We start from the raw sequence: 19,209 nt of genomic DNA on the forward strand, positions 1-19,209 counted from the left end.
TGCACAATGTAGGTACAAAATTAATATTCATACGATTACATTTGTTGTCCATAGTATAGCAAAATCTTTAACTTCTTAACAGAAAATACAGTTCATCTTTCAGAAAGAGCGAATATTCTTACACTTGAGTTCCACCACTAAAGGAATACTCTGTACACAATCTTTAGAATATCTGTTTTTTTTTTTAAAGATGGATTTATTTAACAATTATCTTTAAAAAAAAAAAAAAAGAAAAATAAGGAAAAGCTGCTGCAGCCATCACAGATCACTGGAGTAGTAAAAAGATATAAATGCAACACCATGTCATAGAAACAATATATACTCTGGTATCTTACAAACTCTGTACTAAATTAAATTATACCATTAGAAAAAGACCAAGTAACCCCACTTAGTAGTGCCAATTCATTAAAAAAAAGCCTTGTCTTACCACTTGTAAAATACTGTAAGAGGCCAAAACGTGAAGTTTGTGTCCCCCCCTGCCCCTTGCCTCATTAATTCTTCATTTTTGGAGTATTTTCTTCAATGCAGTAAAAAAACAAAAAACAAACAAACAAAAAAAAAAACACCTTGTGCTTGGTTGGCAAAATGGGAAAAAGAAAACGGATGTTGAATCAAAGTAACCAAGCTTGGGTGTGTTTGTACAACAAGCTTTTTTAGTTGAAACAAATGCAAGGGGTTCCAGTAAAAATTAAAAAAAAAAAAACACCACCCTTGGGCACATGCACTTGATGGACCAGACGCTATCAGTCCGAGTTCTAAAGTGTGCATTTCGCTTTTCCTTCTTTCAAGCCACCGTCATTCATAAATAAACATCTGATGAGTTTAGTTAGCCATGACAGGCTGGAATTGCTGGTTAGAATACTGCATGTTGCTCAGACTGAAGTTGAGGCCGTCCATGAGGGACTTGTCGTTGAGGCTTCCGTAGGCTGTGAACACGTCAAAGGCATTGTTGTACGGCAGAGGTCCAAGCCCCAGGGAGCCCTCGCCGGGGAACACAGCTCCAGGGCTGGCCTGACTCTGGATATTGGGGAACACAAACTCCTTGGCATTGGGGGAGAGAGCGGTGGCCTTCTGTTGCTGCTGCTGTTGCTGCTGCCCCAGACCGTACACCGAGTGCATGGAGGTGGAGATGGCTTTTTGCTTAAGGAGGGTGTTGACATTCAAACCCAGGTTGCTGATGGGAGACGAGCGAGCCACTTTGTTGCTACTCCCGCTGGTGGCGTTGCTGCCGCGCCCGCTGCTCTTCATCTTGGTGGATCCGAATTTGGTGGCGGCAAAGGTGGCAGTGGTGAAGGTCAGGGGTTGGGTCGAGCGTGGCATGAAAGAGGGGCTGACGGCGGCCGACTGCCCAAAAGGAGGCGAGGGGGAGCTGGACTCCGAGGAAGGCCCAACGGGGTCAGTGATTGGCATAAAGACCTGGGCCTCGGGATTAAAGCTGTTCTTTATCTCCTTGTCCAGCTCGGAGCCGTTCTCGCCGTTGTCATCTACATAAAGCACCTTGACTGGTCCCTTCTCGCCAATCTGGTAGGAAACCTCAAACGGGTCAATCCACACGCTAAGGTCCTGAGGGAGATTATTCCGGACATCTTCAATGTCCAGCCCGCTCTCTTTGGCTGCCTGCTCCACCACGGGGTCCACCTTCTCTCCTACGTGGATGCACCTGTACCCCGAACCCTTGTATGGCTTATCTGGATACCAGTGGCCTTCATATTTTTTCCTCAGCTGGCTCTCGAGCTCTTCGCCAAAGATGTTCACACGTCGTCGGGGGAGTTTGTTGTATAAATAGGAAATAATAAAGTTGAGTGCTACTTGAATTTCAAGCTGCATAGCTGCTTCAGTGACGAGTCGTCTTTTTTCCAGAGTATTTTTTTCACCTCCGCAGAACTCCAAAAAACCTTCAAGACAGCAGTAACCAGTGAGATGGAAAAGTGTGAAGATTGGGGTTGTTGTGGCTCAAATGAATATCCTTCCTAAAAAACACAATGAGATTTTGGACCCTGAAAACAAGAGCAGGAAAAAAAAAAAAAGAGTCAGCAATTAACCAACAAAATGCAGGTCTTGACAAGCAAGCAAAACAAGAGCGTGTGTCTTGGTTGCACCCAGCAGAGGAACCATCAGCAACACCGTGTGAACATCAGTTAATAGCTACACACACCGACTTCCGCTGTGGCAAAATGTCTCCAAGCCACATTCATCTGCTCAATACAGTACATGGAATGCATGGAAACAGGAGAGCAGAACATTCAGAGACAGATTCTCCCCATACCTTGATTAAAACCCAAACAAAGATTAATAGAGTGAGCTTACCCAGGCGAGCAGAAAGTAGCATACTAGTAACTCTGCATCTACAGAACATTATTAGTCTGCATTCATGTTGACATGACCATAAAAAAGGTTACCACGTGGGTTTAACTAGGCAAATAAGATCATTATTGCATTGCTGATCTTGTTTGCCCCACTAACAGGTTATTTCACTGCAGCGAGTAGCTTCTCATTTGGAAGCAAAATGTCTGCAAAGACACATCCTGGTGTTGTGGGAATGACGTTTTGTGGCGCATCAACCACAACTCGCATCCACTATATAGCTTGTTAGCATGAGGAAGTGGAACAAATGGATGTGTTATACTATTGTCTTCACAACTTTTGTCTTGTGGACCCCCAGAGCCCCCCCATTTTGGTGCAGCTGTGCCATAGGTTATTGTATCCCTGTGGAAACAAGTTGTAGTGCACACGTTCCATTTTATGCCTGCCTTAAAATTAATTGCCATCCATCTGTTGTTCATGCCGCTTGTTCTCAGTAGGGTTGTAGGTATGCTGGAGCCTATCCCGTTAACCCGGTGCTATTTGCTCACATCCCACTTGGTTGGGAATGCCTGCGTTACACAGTTGGGCTGTACGGCCTCTGAATGAGTCGTATACAGACAGGAAATAATAATAGTAAAAGCCAAGCAAATAAAGCATTTATGGGTCATGTCATCATGTTTCTATTTTGTTTGAATACATTTTTTAAATCAATTGTGTCATATAAATGATAGAGAAAGCCATTTCTAGTAGAAAAAGACCACTCCTGGTCTTTAATATGCAAGTCAGTTGCAGTGCTGCACCGCTCAGCTGGTCTATAGCTGCCTGCTATTAATAAACACAAGCCACTGAGTCACAAACGGTGTCAGCAGTGTGTTCATCGGCGCCCTTGTGTGACAGATAAAGACACCGATGAGTGACCTCTGCGGGCAGAAAGTGTCAATAACCACATGCTTTTTTTTTCCATTTTAAAAAGGACATGTTCGGACAAAACGCCCAAGCCTGGGCGTCGGGGTGGAGCGTTACGCCGATGAGGACTACCCAGGCTTGCATCCATCGAGTTATAACAGGATACACGCTTGGACGCTGCAGTTACATAATCAACATCTAAAGTCCAGCCACTATATATATATATTAAAAAAACTTCACAAAACTCCTGACATACCGGAAGCCATTTCTAAAAAGGTACATGTGCTTTATCATCATCTCTAAAGACTAGCATGACTAGCATTAGCTTGTCGGCTTGCCGTGAGGGGCGTGAAAGCCAGCTGAGCTATCTCGGTTTTATCTCTTCAGGCAGAGATACTGTTAATGTGTAGCTCGACAGGCTGGTTATCATTCGCAGTGTTTACCGAGTCAACGATTAAAAGGTTGGTGACAAGGACAAAAACAAGCGTCAAATCAGGCAAACTCACGTTCACCTGGTGGTTGCTCCGTAAGCTAGCCACATAGCATTTCATTAGATGCTTGGCCACTAGTTCGGATATTCGACAGATGGTACGTGACTAACATTTAACAGCACAACTTCACTGCCTGAAAACGCAAAGTCCCACACATATCGATTCAAATTCACATGATCAATTCATTTAATGGAAAGGCGTTGTTTTCGACATTATGATGTACTTACATGGAAAATTACAGCACGTCCTTCTTGCAATTGCAGGCTTCCGCTTCAGTATTACAGACTTTCAAAGTGCAAGTTCTTTCCAGCGAAGTACAAAACGATTACATCTATGTTCCAGGCGATTTTTCCTTCTGTGGGGTGGGGGTATTTGCTAGAGTCCAATCCAAAGTAATAGCTCAGGTGACTCCCCCTCAGCCTGGGAGTTAATGCAACTCTGCCCTTTAAAAAGTGATGGCGACTTGTTTATATCGTATCCCTCCGCCACGGACATGGTGGAGGTAGTGATGCGGCTGACAGAGGTCGACACCCAGTAGAGAGATTCGATTGGCTAAACGAATTACGTCACCAACCACCACCTAATCTCGACCTACTGATTGGATGATGTTGTGCTCAATCAGCCGTGGTGGGTTCTATTTACGGCAGTGCTTTGCCTCTCATGTGCTATGGACTACTTGACTTGGTTTTAATGATTAAAAAGCGGACTTTCGACCAAAAACGTGATAAAACTTACACATATTAGTACAATTATTATTATGAAGTATAATACATTTATTACACGCTATATGCCATTACTACTTTGATGTGATATTGTAAAATAAAAGTTGTTTACACATTGGCATATTTTTTGTAAGGATATTGTTCTGTAATTTCAAGTTTGACAGACTCGCCACTTGAATGCAACATGGCAAAGGGACACACCTGTCTGTAGTTGTGTCTTTTGCTTCACTGCAAAGACATTTTGATGATCCAGCTGTGTCTGCACAAATAAACAGTCCTCTCTTGCAAGTCCCACCAGGTTTAATGAAACTGATTTTCTACTATCCAGATGCATAAATGTGCACAGCAGTCTACATGTCATTAAAATGATCACCGGCAGGCTTTTGGACTGTGAAAAATGTTGAACAATGATGGCACCTGAAAGCAACTACTTGTTCCCAGCAGCTGAGCAGTGCAGGGCTTTAGTTGTCCCCTGTCAAGCCTAGGGTGTTTGACGCCACGGTCTGTTCTGACCTAACATGGGCTCCCACACTCTGTTTGCACAATGAATACAATGCCACGTGAATTGTGCAGGCTGGAAGTGGCTAACATGGTGGGGAGAGACAAGCCAGACTTTTGGAGGGGAAATAGATAAGCTCACCAAAAGCCACCAAAAATAAAGAAAAATGTGGCAAAATGCCTATATGCTTAAATGTACATGAGAATGTAGAGTATACATGAAGTAGTAGATGTGTACCTTGATGCTATACCGCTATGCAGTCAGGTCATACCTGCAGGGCTGCAGAATGCTGCAGGCACAGTGGAGAGTTCTTCCTCCAGATTGAGCACCAGCAGGAGTGAGAGATAAGTCCCCCCACACCCCCACACCCCTCCAGCACCACCAGCACAAATGTGCACTAATGTGATGGATGATATGGACATACGATAAATACATCATGAGGGCCTTGAAGACACACCAAGGCTATCTTCATACAGATAGAAAGATAGTTTGATCCTCAAACAGGCTGTTTTATTCTTGTTAGAGTGGAGCCTTAAAGGAAAAACACAATGCTTTCCAAGACAATGTTTGACTGCCAATGTGTTGGTATTCCCAAATAATGGAAATGTAAATAATCTGCTTCAGAGACATGGTATTGTCATCCTTAAGCCATAATCTATAAACATTTAAAGTGTCATTCAAGTGTAAAAAGAAGCTGAGCTCTGGGTAATGAAATGTGATGGCACGTGATGATAAAGACATGGAGAGGGATGCATTGGACTTCAAGCATTAGCAAAAGGTTAATTGCTGTTTCTTCGTATTGAGAGGAGGCAGATGAGGTGGCTCAGGCATCTGGTCTGGAGGTGTTCCAACCGGTAGTCAGTCTCAGGGAAGACCCAGGAGACATCGGTTGGCAAGACTATGTCTCTCAAGTGGCCTCTGGATCCGCTGAAAGGAGCTGGACGAAGTGGCCAGGGAGGGGGAAGTCTGGTCTACCCTGCTTAGGCTGCTGCCCCCACGACAGATGGATGGTACTTTGTTGTACCACAAAAGTTACTCTGAAACGAGTTCCATTTCCTGTTCAATGAAACAGAAGAGTCCTGCCATTGTTGTCCCTTTGTCTTTGCACAAGTCTTTGCATGTTCATTGCAACTCTATCTATCAAATAGCGATCTTTGTCCAAATTGCACGACCTAAATATTGAGGTTCCACTCCATTTGCACAGGAAAATTAGTTTTGAGATTGTATTCAACCCTGCGTATTTGTTCTGGCATCACAAGGCTGCTTTGCAATTCAGTAGGCAATATACCATCAGGAGGTCCACAATCTTTATATACCCTGTAAGTGGGTGTTAGTTTTGGCTACTGGCAGTTGGAATAATAGTCCCACAGCGTGCCTAACAATGACTTATTTGTTATTCCACTCCAGAGAATGGATCGTGTGCAAGGTGAAAGTTTCCTAGTTGTCGGGAGTGTCTGGCAGGGAATGTGAGGTAAACACAGTTAATGAAGTGAGATGTTTTAACATGACTCATGCAAATTTTTCACTGAAGTCTGTCCACATAGATATTTTTTTTCTCCACTCCCTTCACAAAGCTGTGAAATCCCTTGTACATAGAGTATGCAAACCAAATCCCCGCATGTTGTTGGCAGTTTTGAATCAACCATTGGCTCAAAATGAAATTAAAACATAGAGGAAACTATGTGATTATGTGCCTACCTGCTTGTTTACAACCTGAGAAGGAAAAGAGGCTTGAAATGCTGTGGTGTTGCTTCATTAGAAAGTACTTGAGTGTCGGTGAGCCAAGAGAGTCTCAAAAACATTGCAGGTAATGAAAGCTGTCACCCTCTATTTGGTCCTCTTGCTGCAGATGGATTTATCAGACCAGGTTAGTGGACTCCTATCAGAAATCTTTAGAAATTCCACTTCATGAACACAAAACATATGTGTTTTTTTATATATTATAAAGACTGACACAGAGACACCTTTTAATGAGGGAACTAGGCTTCATCATATTTGCACAGAAGCATGGAAAAACTCCCTGTAAGGAAGAACCCTCACACAGAACTCAGATTCAGGCAGTACCGGAACCTTTAAAGGACACCATAAATGTATGCCACTATTGGGAATATCTAGGCAGTGGCAGTGTAGCAATAAATACTTTAAATCAGGGGTCTCAAACATGCGGCCCGCGGGCCAAATGTGGCCCGCAGGAGACTAGTTTGAGGCCCCCGCCTTGGTATGAAAGTTTAATGTTAGTGCGGCCCGCGCAAGTTTGATATGGATGCTGTATGGTATCATGTACCCAGAAAAAAATATTACGTTTCATTAATGTTCATGTTAAAGGTTAAATAACTGTTAATAGTTATCCTCCCTATCCGTGTGGAAGTGGTAAGTTTTTGGCTATTTAAGTTTAAAGGAAATAACTTGAAGGCTACCGTTTAGGTCGCTAGCTCTCTAGTTTGCGAGTTAGCATGTGTCTCAACACCCTGCAGTTGCGCAATATGTTGTATTGTTTTATTATTCCGTTTTATTATTATTATATTTATTTATTACTGATTGATTGATTTTCTTTATTCTTGATTTGTTTATTTATTTTTCATCTTATTTTGTGCAGAAAAATAAAAATTAAGATATTTGAAAACAGTAGAATGAGCTTTTATTGTAGAAAATCGGAACCAAAGCACTGAAAAAGTTTGTATATTTGTCTGTTTTAATAAATGCGTTTTTTTGGGGGGGGGGGAAACCTGATGCGGCCCAGCCTTGCCCAGACCCTAGCTCCAGTGGTCCCCAGGTAAATTGAGTTTGAGACCCCTGCTTTAAATTATACTCGTACTAGACCATTTCTGCACTCTAATGTCATATTTCCCGCTCTTTTTAATTCCCTTCTTGAACACATAGTACGTACTAAGATCTCGAATTTGACTTTTTGGAAGAAGCGTGTGTAACCTGTCATGAGTTATCTATTGCTCCGCTCAAAACACAACAAGAAAAGCAAGTCATATGAGGATTAATGGAGTTTTTTTCCCATTCGTTTTTCACACATCAAATGCATTGCTTCACCAATCCATTTTAATCAGAGCCAACAAAAAACACTCAGAAAGGGACAGGCAATTTCCAAAAGAAAATTGGAGCTTGTGACAAGGGGCAATTAGATAAAAAAGAATAAACCGTGCTATCCCAATGACGGCCTTGACTGACCAGTGTGATCGGTTTAATCCATTCAGGGAGGACAGAAAACATCATTTTAATCAAAACCAGTCTTCAGGAATGTCCTTTGGCGGTCTTGAAATGAAGACATGTTATTGTCATCGTCACTGCTGCTACAGCAACATCCATGCCAACCTGTTTTGCAGGCTGCCATTGTTTTCCAAGCACGTCTGTCACATCGAAGCCACACCTTCTTTCTCAACAACGATGCTCAGTAGCTGACCAACATTTAAAGGGGAACTGCACTTTTTGGGGGGAATTTTTGCCCATCATTCACATTCCTTATGTGGAATGTGAACCCCCCCCCCCATATCTCACAGACCTGCTCCATCCACACAATCCCCCACGTCCCCTTCGCTCCTCAGACTCCAACCTCCTGGCACTCCCCTGTAAGACCAAGCTCCCAACCTGGGGAGACAGAGCCTTCTCCATCGCTGCCCCCACCCTCTGGAACTCTTTGCCCCATTCACTCCGTGCTTGTCCCGACCTTCCCAGTTTCAAAAAACAACTAAAAATCCACCTCTTTAAATCTGTTTTTAATGCCTAACTTTTTATATCTGACTGCTGTGCCCCCCCTTCCCCCCCGCTTTTTCTTATGTTTTAACTGTGTATAAACGAATGAATGTTGTATTGTAACATATCTTTTACTCTGTTTACTTGTTTTTATTCAACTCCATTCTTCTGTAAAGTATCTTTGAGTTTTTTGAAAAATGCTATACAAATAAAATGTATTATTATTATTATTTCTTTCAAAGCACATTATTGGGATACACCTATTTCGACTATGAGGTGCTCTAAAAAAAGCATAATTGTTTGATACCCGTGCTGTGATCATGCATTAATTAACGTGTACAGTGATGATAACAAGTAATAGTTGCAGTGTCTTGCCTTGTTTTGATGATTTCAAACACAACCCAAGGAGAGCGGACAAGTGTTGTTGCCGGAACTAGTATAAGTATGTGTATAGATGCTCCAAGGAAAGACGCTTGGGTAGTGTTTTAAATAATCAAAATATGGCAATTACATTTATTACATACAAACCATGCAACATTGTTTTTTTTGAAGGCTTCATAGTCGAAATGCAGAAAATCCAACAAGTATTTTCCACTAAGAGTCAATGAACTGCAGATGAATTCTGACAGCTCAAGAGGAGAAGAACTAAACCAAATAAGGAATGAAAGGAAATAAAACCAAATAGTTTATTTGATCAAAATAGTTCCACACGACGGAAATCTTTCTTTTTCTTTCAGTCTCCATGTCACACCGGATTAGCTTCAAAAGATCTGTTCTTATTGCGGAGATGTTGCACGCCGATGACAGAAGTCAGACTGGCTTCCTTATGAAGTTTAGCGCCTCACATGCAGGCGAAAAAAGATACAGTATCAGTCACGTGACGTTTTCCACTACGCTATTCTGCTATGTGGGCAGCTGCTGTGTGTCCACGGAGGTTGGGAGAACCAGAGTGACTGGAGGGGGTCGTCCACTGAGGGAGGAGCAGCTGCCCTGGATGTATTTTTAAACTTGCAACACGCATTGGGTCACACACTCATAATTTGCATCACATTTGCGTTCTGTCTGCAGGTTTGAAAATCCTTGCGGGGCCACGTGCGTGCCCATTTTTGCACGTCGGGATGTAACTCCCCATTGGAGGTGGAGCTATTGGAACACAATTTTGGAGCTTTCAAATGATCGGTTATCGGAGGATTTATCGGTATGACGCCAAGTTTAAAGACAAACTTTGAGACACTCTTGCTGTTCTTCAGCAGGTTCAATCCCGTTGAAAGATGTGACATGTAATTCCGCTTCATAAGATTTGCTGTGTGAAGAACTGTAATCCTCTTTGGGAGCAGTTGTTTTATAGCTCTGTTATTGAAATGCAGTCTTAAGAGAGGGGGGGGGGGCGGTGCTCAATTAGTATTCATAGCGGCTCCGTAGTGATAGCAATGCAAGATTACACTTCTCACTGGAATTTATCGCTCCACGCGCATGTACGCGCATCTGCTTTATTCTCTTGCTTCAATTCCAACACACACGCCTGTGATGATGTCAGCACGCAGAGAGTTCTAGAAAAAGATTTATTCATCACGAGCACTATCGATGCAAGGAAATGACTGAAAAGTTTAGAAAAACTGATCCACTTCGCCGCATCACATGGTAGCATTTGTAACCCCAGTGTGTGCAGGAAATAGCGTTACACGCTGCTTCCTCTTCAAGTTGTTTACCAGAGCTTTGGCAAGCTCAGGGGGGGGGCTCTCTTTCACACCAGTGCCAGGAATTCCATTAATATGAGTGGAGGTAATGTTTGCCCCCCCCCTACCATTACACTAATATTTGCACCTACACAGACATTCGTTGTGTATTTGGCCTCCTCACTCTTAGATGAAGTGGTGTTTATGTGGAATAATCATCCGATTCATACCATGGACAGCAGCTGCCAGTCACTGGATATTTGCCTTCTGTGTTTTTTTTTTAACCCCCAGATGGATGATGCATTCATATGAAGCCATCTCCAGGAGAAAAGAAGATTGCACAATAGGGGCTCAGCTGCACTCGTCTCATCTAAACAGCATTGGGCTCTTTGGTTTCATGTCAAGAGGATTAGGGTTAGCGTTCTGTTTGCTGTGTCATGAATCACATTAAAAGCCTCGTAACGCCACACGCGGGGCATGAAATGCAACACCATCACGTTGTGCTGGGCGAAGGTTCTTCTGACATTGATATTCAATTAAGGCAGGAAACAGTAACTTGTAAGTTAAAGAGAAGTTTTACAGGGGGATCCATCCTTTGCAGTGGGAATGTGTCACATTTCTATGAATACTGAATGGATTGTGTTATGGAAGGCAGCGCCGCTGCTGTCACTGTGATTTGTATTTGTGATTTGTATTTGATCGCCTCCCACACATCACCCTTGTGTGTGTGGGTAAGCTTATTATGCATGACATGAGAGTGGTGGGCGATGGTGGTACTGGTCCCATACCAGTATGCCGATCCTGTTACTTTTTACTTGAAAATCTTCAGGATTTTGTGATTTTAGTGAATAAAAATAATGTATTTTGAACGATATATAGTACATACAACAATATAACACAATGTATAAAAGTAATAAGGGACTTTTCACAATATAGGATTCAATATAATCAAAAATCAATAGGAGTTTTAACATTATTAGAGCCCTGTAGACATGAACTAACTCCCCATAGCCACTTATACTCCATTATTCTTTGTTATCACATTGTGCAGGCTACAGTATCACTGCAGTGATACAAGAGATGGCCCCTGCTAGCATAGGAGCTAGACTAAACTTCTAAACTTAAGAAAGTGTTTAAAAAGGAATGTGGAAGAAAGACAAAGAAGATAAAAACTTACCACTTCCACACCGAATGAGAGTAGGACCTTTTTTCATGCCTTGTCTTGGCTCTGCTGGCTCAGTCGCCAGTCGCTAGCTCTACCTGAAATTAATGAAGTATCAAGCGTATCAACATTTTAAGGATCGATTTTACACCACAAAGAGCTGGTATCAGAAGTATCGATATTTCAGCACTGAACTTCACATCAAATGAAGTCAGAATTTGATTTGCTCCGAGCCTTTCTTTCTGAAACTCCTTCAATCCTGCTGTTTGTCTGAAAATGATGTCAGCGTCGCTATGGCAACTATCCTTAAACACATCCTCCTGCCTTTTCTCACAGTTAAAGTAGCACTTAAGTGCTACTTTTCTGACAAATGTCAGAGACAAACACGGTAGGCGGAAGCAAGACAGAACACAGCTCCTTTTGGCTTTGTTTTTTTTCTGCGTTTTTCAACAGCTGACCAGGAGACAGAAACTGTATGAGAAGGATTAATGAGCCCGAAGCCATGATCATTCATGTGCGGAGTGGATGATGTTCGGTTTCTGGCTGCTAATTCAACCCCTACATATGATGTGGATTGTGAACAGATTGAGTCAAGGCTCTCACTTTGTGTGTTGTCACTATGGATAATGAGTCAGGAAAAGGGATATAATGGAGATTAATGCAACCTCTCCACCAGCAGCAGCATTAGCTAGTGCTTTCTGGTTCAGAGAGCTGACACAGTGCTGCCGGGGTAACAAGAGAGGGAGGAGCCATATTTCGCTGATGAATGTCCTTTGATAGAAATGGCTGAAGGTGATAGGCCGGACAAAAAAAAGAGCCTGAGAACAGAGAAAAAGAGCAGCAGTGCAGAAAAAGTAGTGTTTTCGAGGCCTGACTGCGTGCATGCATGGAACTACATCAGCAGCTCAATGCTGTAATCTCCAGAGAGGGGAGGAGGAGTGTGATTGTGACAATGCTCTTTGGCTTGGAATCTCTACTGAGTGCAATTCAGTCAGCCTGGTAATCACTGGCTGTCAGGGTGACGAGTCCATGCACACTACCAGTCTAGTTCATGAACTCGTCATGTTATACACATTGGTGTTTTAGCAAGCATTGAAGCATTGAATTATGGCCTCATCGTAGAATGTTTGACTATTTGACGATTCCATTCGGAGGAGTCTGAGTCAACTATCAATCTCGATCAATTGACTCATATAAAAATGTCATGTGATCAAGATTGTAGCATTATGAAGACATGGGGGGGTGCCCAGGGCTGCTGCGGAGCACACATTTTTACAAATGATATCCTTATTTTTATTATAAATGGTCTATTGTGATACAAAAACAGCCTATTGAATGAATACGAATACGAATCTTTTACTCTTTTACTCTGTTTACTTGCTTTTATTCAACTCCATTCTTCTGTAAAGTGTCGTTTGAAAGGAATTATTTTGAGTATTGAGTATTATATTATTACTTATTATTATTATTGCTAATAAAGATTGTGAAGGTTGACGAGGTATGAAAAAACTCAAGCTTGTCAACCCATTGGAAACTGCAGGAGGTCGTTACTCAATAAAACAGTCTTACTCAAGTGTCATTTGACAAACATTAAATTCATCACACAGCAACTTAACATGTGTATACAAATGTATACATATGGAATATACAAACATGTACCAATACGATTGAACATTAAAAGTCTTCATGTAATGCATTTCAATGGCAAAACACATTTTATTGGAGGACAAGCAGCCACCAGAGGAGTCTGGTGCTCAGAGGCCAGAGGGAGGCTGATGTCATTGCAGCCCCCAAATGAATGCATTGCTAAAATTGTGGAAAATATCATATTAAAACTGAAGAATCCAAAAGTATCAAAATCCTTTCTTGTGCCCCATTCCACTTAAGTCTCTGGTGAAAGTCACAACTAAATGTGCAAGCAGTGGTTTGTTCCGTGTCAATTTCAATGATGTCGACAATCACTTAGTCAGCCAGTCCAATGGGGGTCGTTCCACTATATTTTTACACTTATACAACAAGGAAGAAAACAATTGGCCACAGCATTACAGTTGTGTCATTCACAGTGTGTCTGATAAGCCTCTGCATAATCTTAAGATTTACCACATATCTCCCACCGTTCATGACCGGCGTCATGCGTCTCTTTGTTACGCCACCTCTTACGAATAGAACACAATTAGCCGCACAAGGCCGCTCCAGTTCTCACCACAATACAGTCAAACTGTGTCAATCCCACAAAGCTGCTGGTGTTGGGAAATATCCTCTACCTTGTGGCACACAGAGACTCTTTTTTTCTCTTCTGACAGCTTAGCTCAGAGTGTGAGATAGGGAATCTCTTATATCCTGGTCACAGTACTTCTGTAATACGATTTGTAGTGAACGGATCTGTGCAGTTCAACTTAGTTAAACCACTTGCATTCACAGCTGTTAGCCCTACTTGTGGCGTAACTGCACACATTTCTTATGACATCGTCTTCAGAACTCAAAGGAATAATTGTGCATTTTTGTTCCCAAGCGCCGCCCAAAGTATGACTTATTCGTCATTCTAAAACCACTGTTATAAATAAAGACATTCATGAAAGATTGTTGGTTTATTCATTAATATTCATTATTCCTTCATGCCCTGGTTGAGTAATGGGACATGCTGATCTCTGGTGCTGTGTTCAAGCCTGGATAAATAAATTATAAATTGACTATTTTTGTTTACAACCTTCTAAATATGTTTTTTTACATGAATAGAGCTCTACAGACATGAACTAACACCCCTATAGCCACCTTTACACTCATATTAGCCAGGAAGGGCATCCGGGGTAAAAACGTACAAGAAGAGCAATTATAAATTGACTATTTTTGTTTACAACCTTCTAAATATGTTTTTTTTACATGAATAGAGCTCTATAGACATGAACTAACAGCCCTATAGCCACTTTTACACTCGTATTAGCCAGAAAAGGCATCCGGGGTAAAAACTTACAGGAAGAGCCGTTATAAATTGACTATTTTTGTTTACAACCTTCTAAATATGTTTTGTTTTACATGAATAGAGCTCTACAGACATGAACTAACACCCCTATAGCCACCTTTACACTCGTATTAGCCAGGAAACCCATCCGGGGTAAAAACTTACAGGAAGAGCCGTTCTAAATTGACTATTTTTGTTTACAACCTTCTAAATATGTTTTTTTTACATGAATAGAGCTCTATAGACATGACCTAGCACCCCTATAGCCACCTTTACACTCATATTAGCCAGGAAGGGCATCCGGGGTAAAAACTTACGGGAAGAGCCATTATAAATTGACTATTTTGTTTACAACCTTCTGTATATGTTTTTGTTTACATGAATAGAGCTCTACAGACATGAACTAACACCCCTATAGCCACCTTTACACTCATATTAGCCAGAAAAGGCATCCGGGGTAAAAACTTACAGGAAGAGCCGTTATAAATTGACTATTTTTGTTTACAACCTTCTAAATATGTTTTTTTTTTTTACATGAATAGCGCTCTATAGACATGAACTAACACCCCTATAGCCACCTTTAAACTTGTATTAACCAGGGAGGGTATCCGGGGGTAAAGAGCCATTATAAATTGACTATTTTTGTTTACAACCTTCTAAATATGTTTGTTTACATGAATAGAGCTCTATAGACATGAACTAGCACCCCTATAGCCACCTTTACACTCATATTAGCCAGGAAGGGCATCCGGGGTAAAAACTTACGGGAAGAGCCATTATAAATTGACTATTTTTGTTTACAACCTTCTAAATATGTTTTTTTACATGAATAGAGCCCTATAGACATGAACTAACACCCCTATATCCACCTTAAACTGACCCACGACAGGGACACTTGTACCGCCATTACTACAAGCTAGTATAGCCAGATATATAGCTCAAGAGCCAGAGTGTGTCGCCCGGAACTGTAGGGTTGGCGGTTTGAATCCCACTGCTGTTGGACTCAGACATAAGCAGTACCCACTCCAGTGGGTCGTTACCGTGGATAGACAGAATACAAAGCAATGGACATCACACTCAGCCTCATAGAGCGACATAACCTTCTCTCACCGCCGGCCGCTGTGGGGTGTTGATTCAGTGCTGTGTTTACCGTCTGCAGTGACCGACGGTGGGGGTAGAAAGACACCCATGGGCCCGAGTTGAAATCAGGCTGAAAAACATCCAAAGGATTGGAAGGAATGTCACAGGGAAGCGGCAAAGGGTTCCATGCTCATGTGAAAAGGCATTAATCACAAATTGGGAATTAACCCTAACATGCGTCATCATTATCACTGCTTCCTTTTTGCCTTTCTATTTGATCACTTTGATGTTCCTCATATACTGTATATGCTTATTAGTCACGTGGGGGTTTTTGGTTCTCTCCGTGTGGATACGGTATCTGCACGTCCAATATGTTCTCGTCCTCTCAGCATTCCGTCTCAGCGTGACTTTGAGTTTGGAATCATGCCAGTACAAACAGCTTGGGCAAACCTGCTTGGAGAACAGAGTCCATTGGAGCCATAGTCTCCTGCCAGCTCACACGTGTGTGTGTATGTGTGTTTGTATGTGTGTGTATGTGTGTGTGAGCCCGTGTGGACCTCAGTGACAGAGTGGCACGAGTGAAATAGGTCAAAAAATGGGCACATTGCTCTTTTAAACTTTGTTAGTGCTGCAGTTACAACACACTAAAGTTTGCTCCTGCATTGGACACTCCACCCCAGACTGCAGTTACTTTGCTTTAATTGTATGTTTTAGCATGTTTAGCATGTTTCACATGCATGAAAACAATTCTAAATGATGAATGAAAGCCATAAGCGAATATTTAAGGTTACTTTTACTTTACAACACACCGTGTTGTAAGGCAGCAAGGTCAACACCAACTTCCTGTTTTGCAGTCACGTCAAGAATCACGTCTTCAAGGAAGGTAAAAGTCTTTAAATGTCCATTTACCCTTCTCATTCATTTTCACTTATCTTTTATCATATATTTTATTATATTATATTATATATTCATTCATTCATTTTCTACCACTTTTCCTCACAAGGGTCGCGGGGGTGCTGGAGCCTATCCCAGCTGTCTTCGGGCGAGAGGCGGGGTACACCCTGGACTGGTGGCCAGCCAATCACAGGGCACATATAATATGATATATTATTAGTATATTATTATATTATTATATTATTATATTATTATATTATTATATTATTATATTATTATATTATTATATTATTATATTATTATATTATTATATTATTATATTATTATATTATTATATTATTATATTATTATATTATTATATTATTATATTATTATATTATTATATTATTATATTATTATATTATTATATTATATTCATTCATTCATTCATTCATTCATTCATTCATTTTCTACCGCTTTTCCTCACGAGGGTCGCGGGGGAGCTGGAGCCTATCCCAGCTGTCTTCAGGCGAGAGGCGGGGTACACCCTGGACTGGCCGCCAGCCAATCACAGGACACATATTATATTATTATATTATTATATTATTATATTATTATATTATTATATTATTATATTATTATATTATTATATTATTATATTATTATATTATTATATTATTATATTATTATATTATTATATTATTATATTATTATATTATTATATTTTATATTATATTTTATTATTATATTTTATTATTATTATTTTATTATTATTATTATTATATATATAATACATATAAAAATCATTATATTTAATAATATAATATTATATATTATTATATTATATATGTTATTATTATTATTATATTATATATAATACATATAAAAAATCCTAATATTTAATAATATAATATTATATATTATTATATTATATATATTTTATTATTATATTATTATATTATTATATTATTATATTATTATATTATTATATTATTATATTATTATATTATTATATTATTATATTATTATATTATTATATTATTATATTATATTTTATTATTATATTTTATTATTATTATTTTATTATTATTATTATTATATATATAATACATATAAAAATCATTATATTTAATAATATAATATTATATATTATTATATTATATATGTTATTATTATTATTATATTATATATAATACATATAAAAAATCCTAATATTTAATAATATAATATTATATATTATTATATTATATATATTTTATTATTATATTATATATAATACATATAAAAATTCATTATATATATTAAAGTCAAGCCAAAGTCATCCTCTGGATATTTTGTAAAATACATTTTTGTCTAACTTAAGATGATTTTATGATTCATTTTTTTCATATCGTAGCCAGTAGCAGGGGACCCAATAACGTAATCCTGTTCCCCCCTCTCCACTATTAATTAATTACTCATTTAATTAGTAATGACCTATTTTTGGGACCGCCTGGCAGTCAAGGGATGTTGCAAAAAAAAAAATCCCGACATTTCCCCTTCATATGGAACCCCTGGCTCATCATAAATAAATTGAAGAAAGTTGAATTCATCCATGTGATCGGTATCGGTCGATTTCTGTCCAGGATGATGTAACTGTCAAATATGTACATCAGTACATGAATGTACGTTAACCTTGTGATAACCAGACCTGGTTGTTTTATGGTGGAAGTCACCTACCCAACAGACCCGTTTTATCACCTAATTATTACTAATGACATTTTCCGTTAAAATGAAAGAAGATTTAAGTCATTTCAGGTTCCAGTTTCCTGCAGCGATCATCCTGCTAATTACGGTTCTCAATTTAAAATTGAGAAGAGCATCAGGAAAAATAATTACTTCCTGTATCGTGCATGTGCTTGCGCACGTATGTGTGAGCTTCCCTCGTTTTTTTTTTCTTTTTTTCCACTGTTCAGTTTCACACTTGGCTCATTAATCATGCATTATTGAGACACACAAGCAGGGAGTGTAAAAGCCATTGCTGTAGTCCCAACACACACACACACACACACACACACACGGTGCGGAAGGAAGGTCGGCCAAGGTTATTTTCTTTGGCTGTGTTTGTCTCCACACAGATGAGTTCAGTCACTCCAAACAAGCAAAAATCAGCCAGCATTCCATTTCGACCCCCCCTATTCAATTTAAATTGTCTTGTTTATGTCATAAAATGTGCTAATTAGTACAAGGCAAGATTTTTTTAAACTTTGCATTAAATAAAAAAAAAATTCCCCCAAAGAGTAGTTAAAGAGTAGTCTACCCGAAAAGCCATTAATCAACAAATGTCATCGTCCTCCTGGGAGCTAAAACCACTAACGTCGTCCTCTTCTTCCTCATAATTCTTTCATCACACACTTTGTCAGTCTCTCTCCCTTTTGTTGTCACTCTCAGGTCCTCGGTCTCAACGCAAATCAGCCTTCTGTGGCAATGCAAAAGTCTCTTTCATGCAGCAATAATAGCAACGTTTGTGGCAACTTCTATTTCATTTCCTCTCGGTGTTCACCAACATTAGCTGGTGATGGACTGATGATAAGCGACGCCCCAAAACTGAACCATCTAATCTCCCTTCTTGGTCTTCCACATTACACTGGAGAGCAGTGGTTAGCTTCATGACCCTCGACCCCTCCCTCTTCTTCTGCTGGACCGGGAAACACGTGCAGGCAGGGATTTTCTGCACATGGACACACACTCAGATTGTTGCCAGGATGAAGTCCTTGCTTCAAGGGTGTAATCAGCGGCAAAGGGCCTCTGAGAAATAACACATAAAGCAGGTGGCAGCGAGGTGAGGCGAGACAG

General features: G+C 40.1%; 1 protein-coding gene across 1 annotated transcript; it reads right to left on the reverse strand.

The window, feature by feature from the left end:
- Nucleotides 1-175: 175 nt before the first annotated feature.
- tob1b (transducer of ERBB2, 1b) lies at nucleotides 176-4,155 on the reverse strand. The gene is made up of 2 exons (XM_058062379.2): nucleotides 3,929-4,155; nucleotides 176-1,997 (listed from the first exon to the last, which is right to left on the reverse strand). Exon 2 carries the CDS (start codon nucleotides 1,825-1,827, stop codon nucleotides 823-825), a length of 1,005 nt encoding a protein of 334 aa, XP_057918362.2. The 5' UTR covers nucleotides 1,828-1,997; nucleotides 3,929-4,155; the 3' UTR covers nucleotides 176-822.
- Nucleotides 4,156-19,209: the final 15,054 nt, after the last annotated feature.

The sequence above is a fragment of the Doryrhamphus excisus genome, linkage group LG2 (assembly GCF_037039965.1).
Source record: "Doryrhamphus excisus strain RoL-2023G ecotype Guam linkage group LG2, RoL_Dexc_Guam_v1.1, whole genome shotgun sequence".
NCBI classification, from domain to species: Eukaryota; Metazoa; Chordata; class Actinopteri; order Syngnathiformes; family Syngnathidae; genus Doryrhamphus; species Doryrhamphus excisus.

What these genes read in the sequence shown, in the direction of transcription:
- tob1b (XM_058062379.2), bottom strand. Translation starts at nt 1,827, where the DNA reads ATGCAGCTTGAAATTCAAGTAGCACTCAACTTTATTATTTCCTATTTA.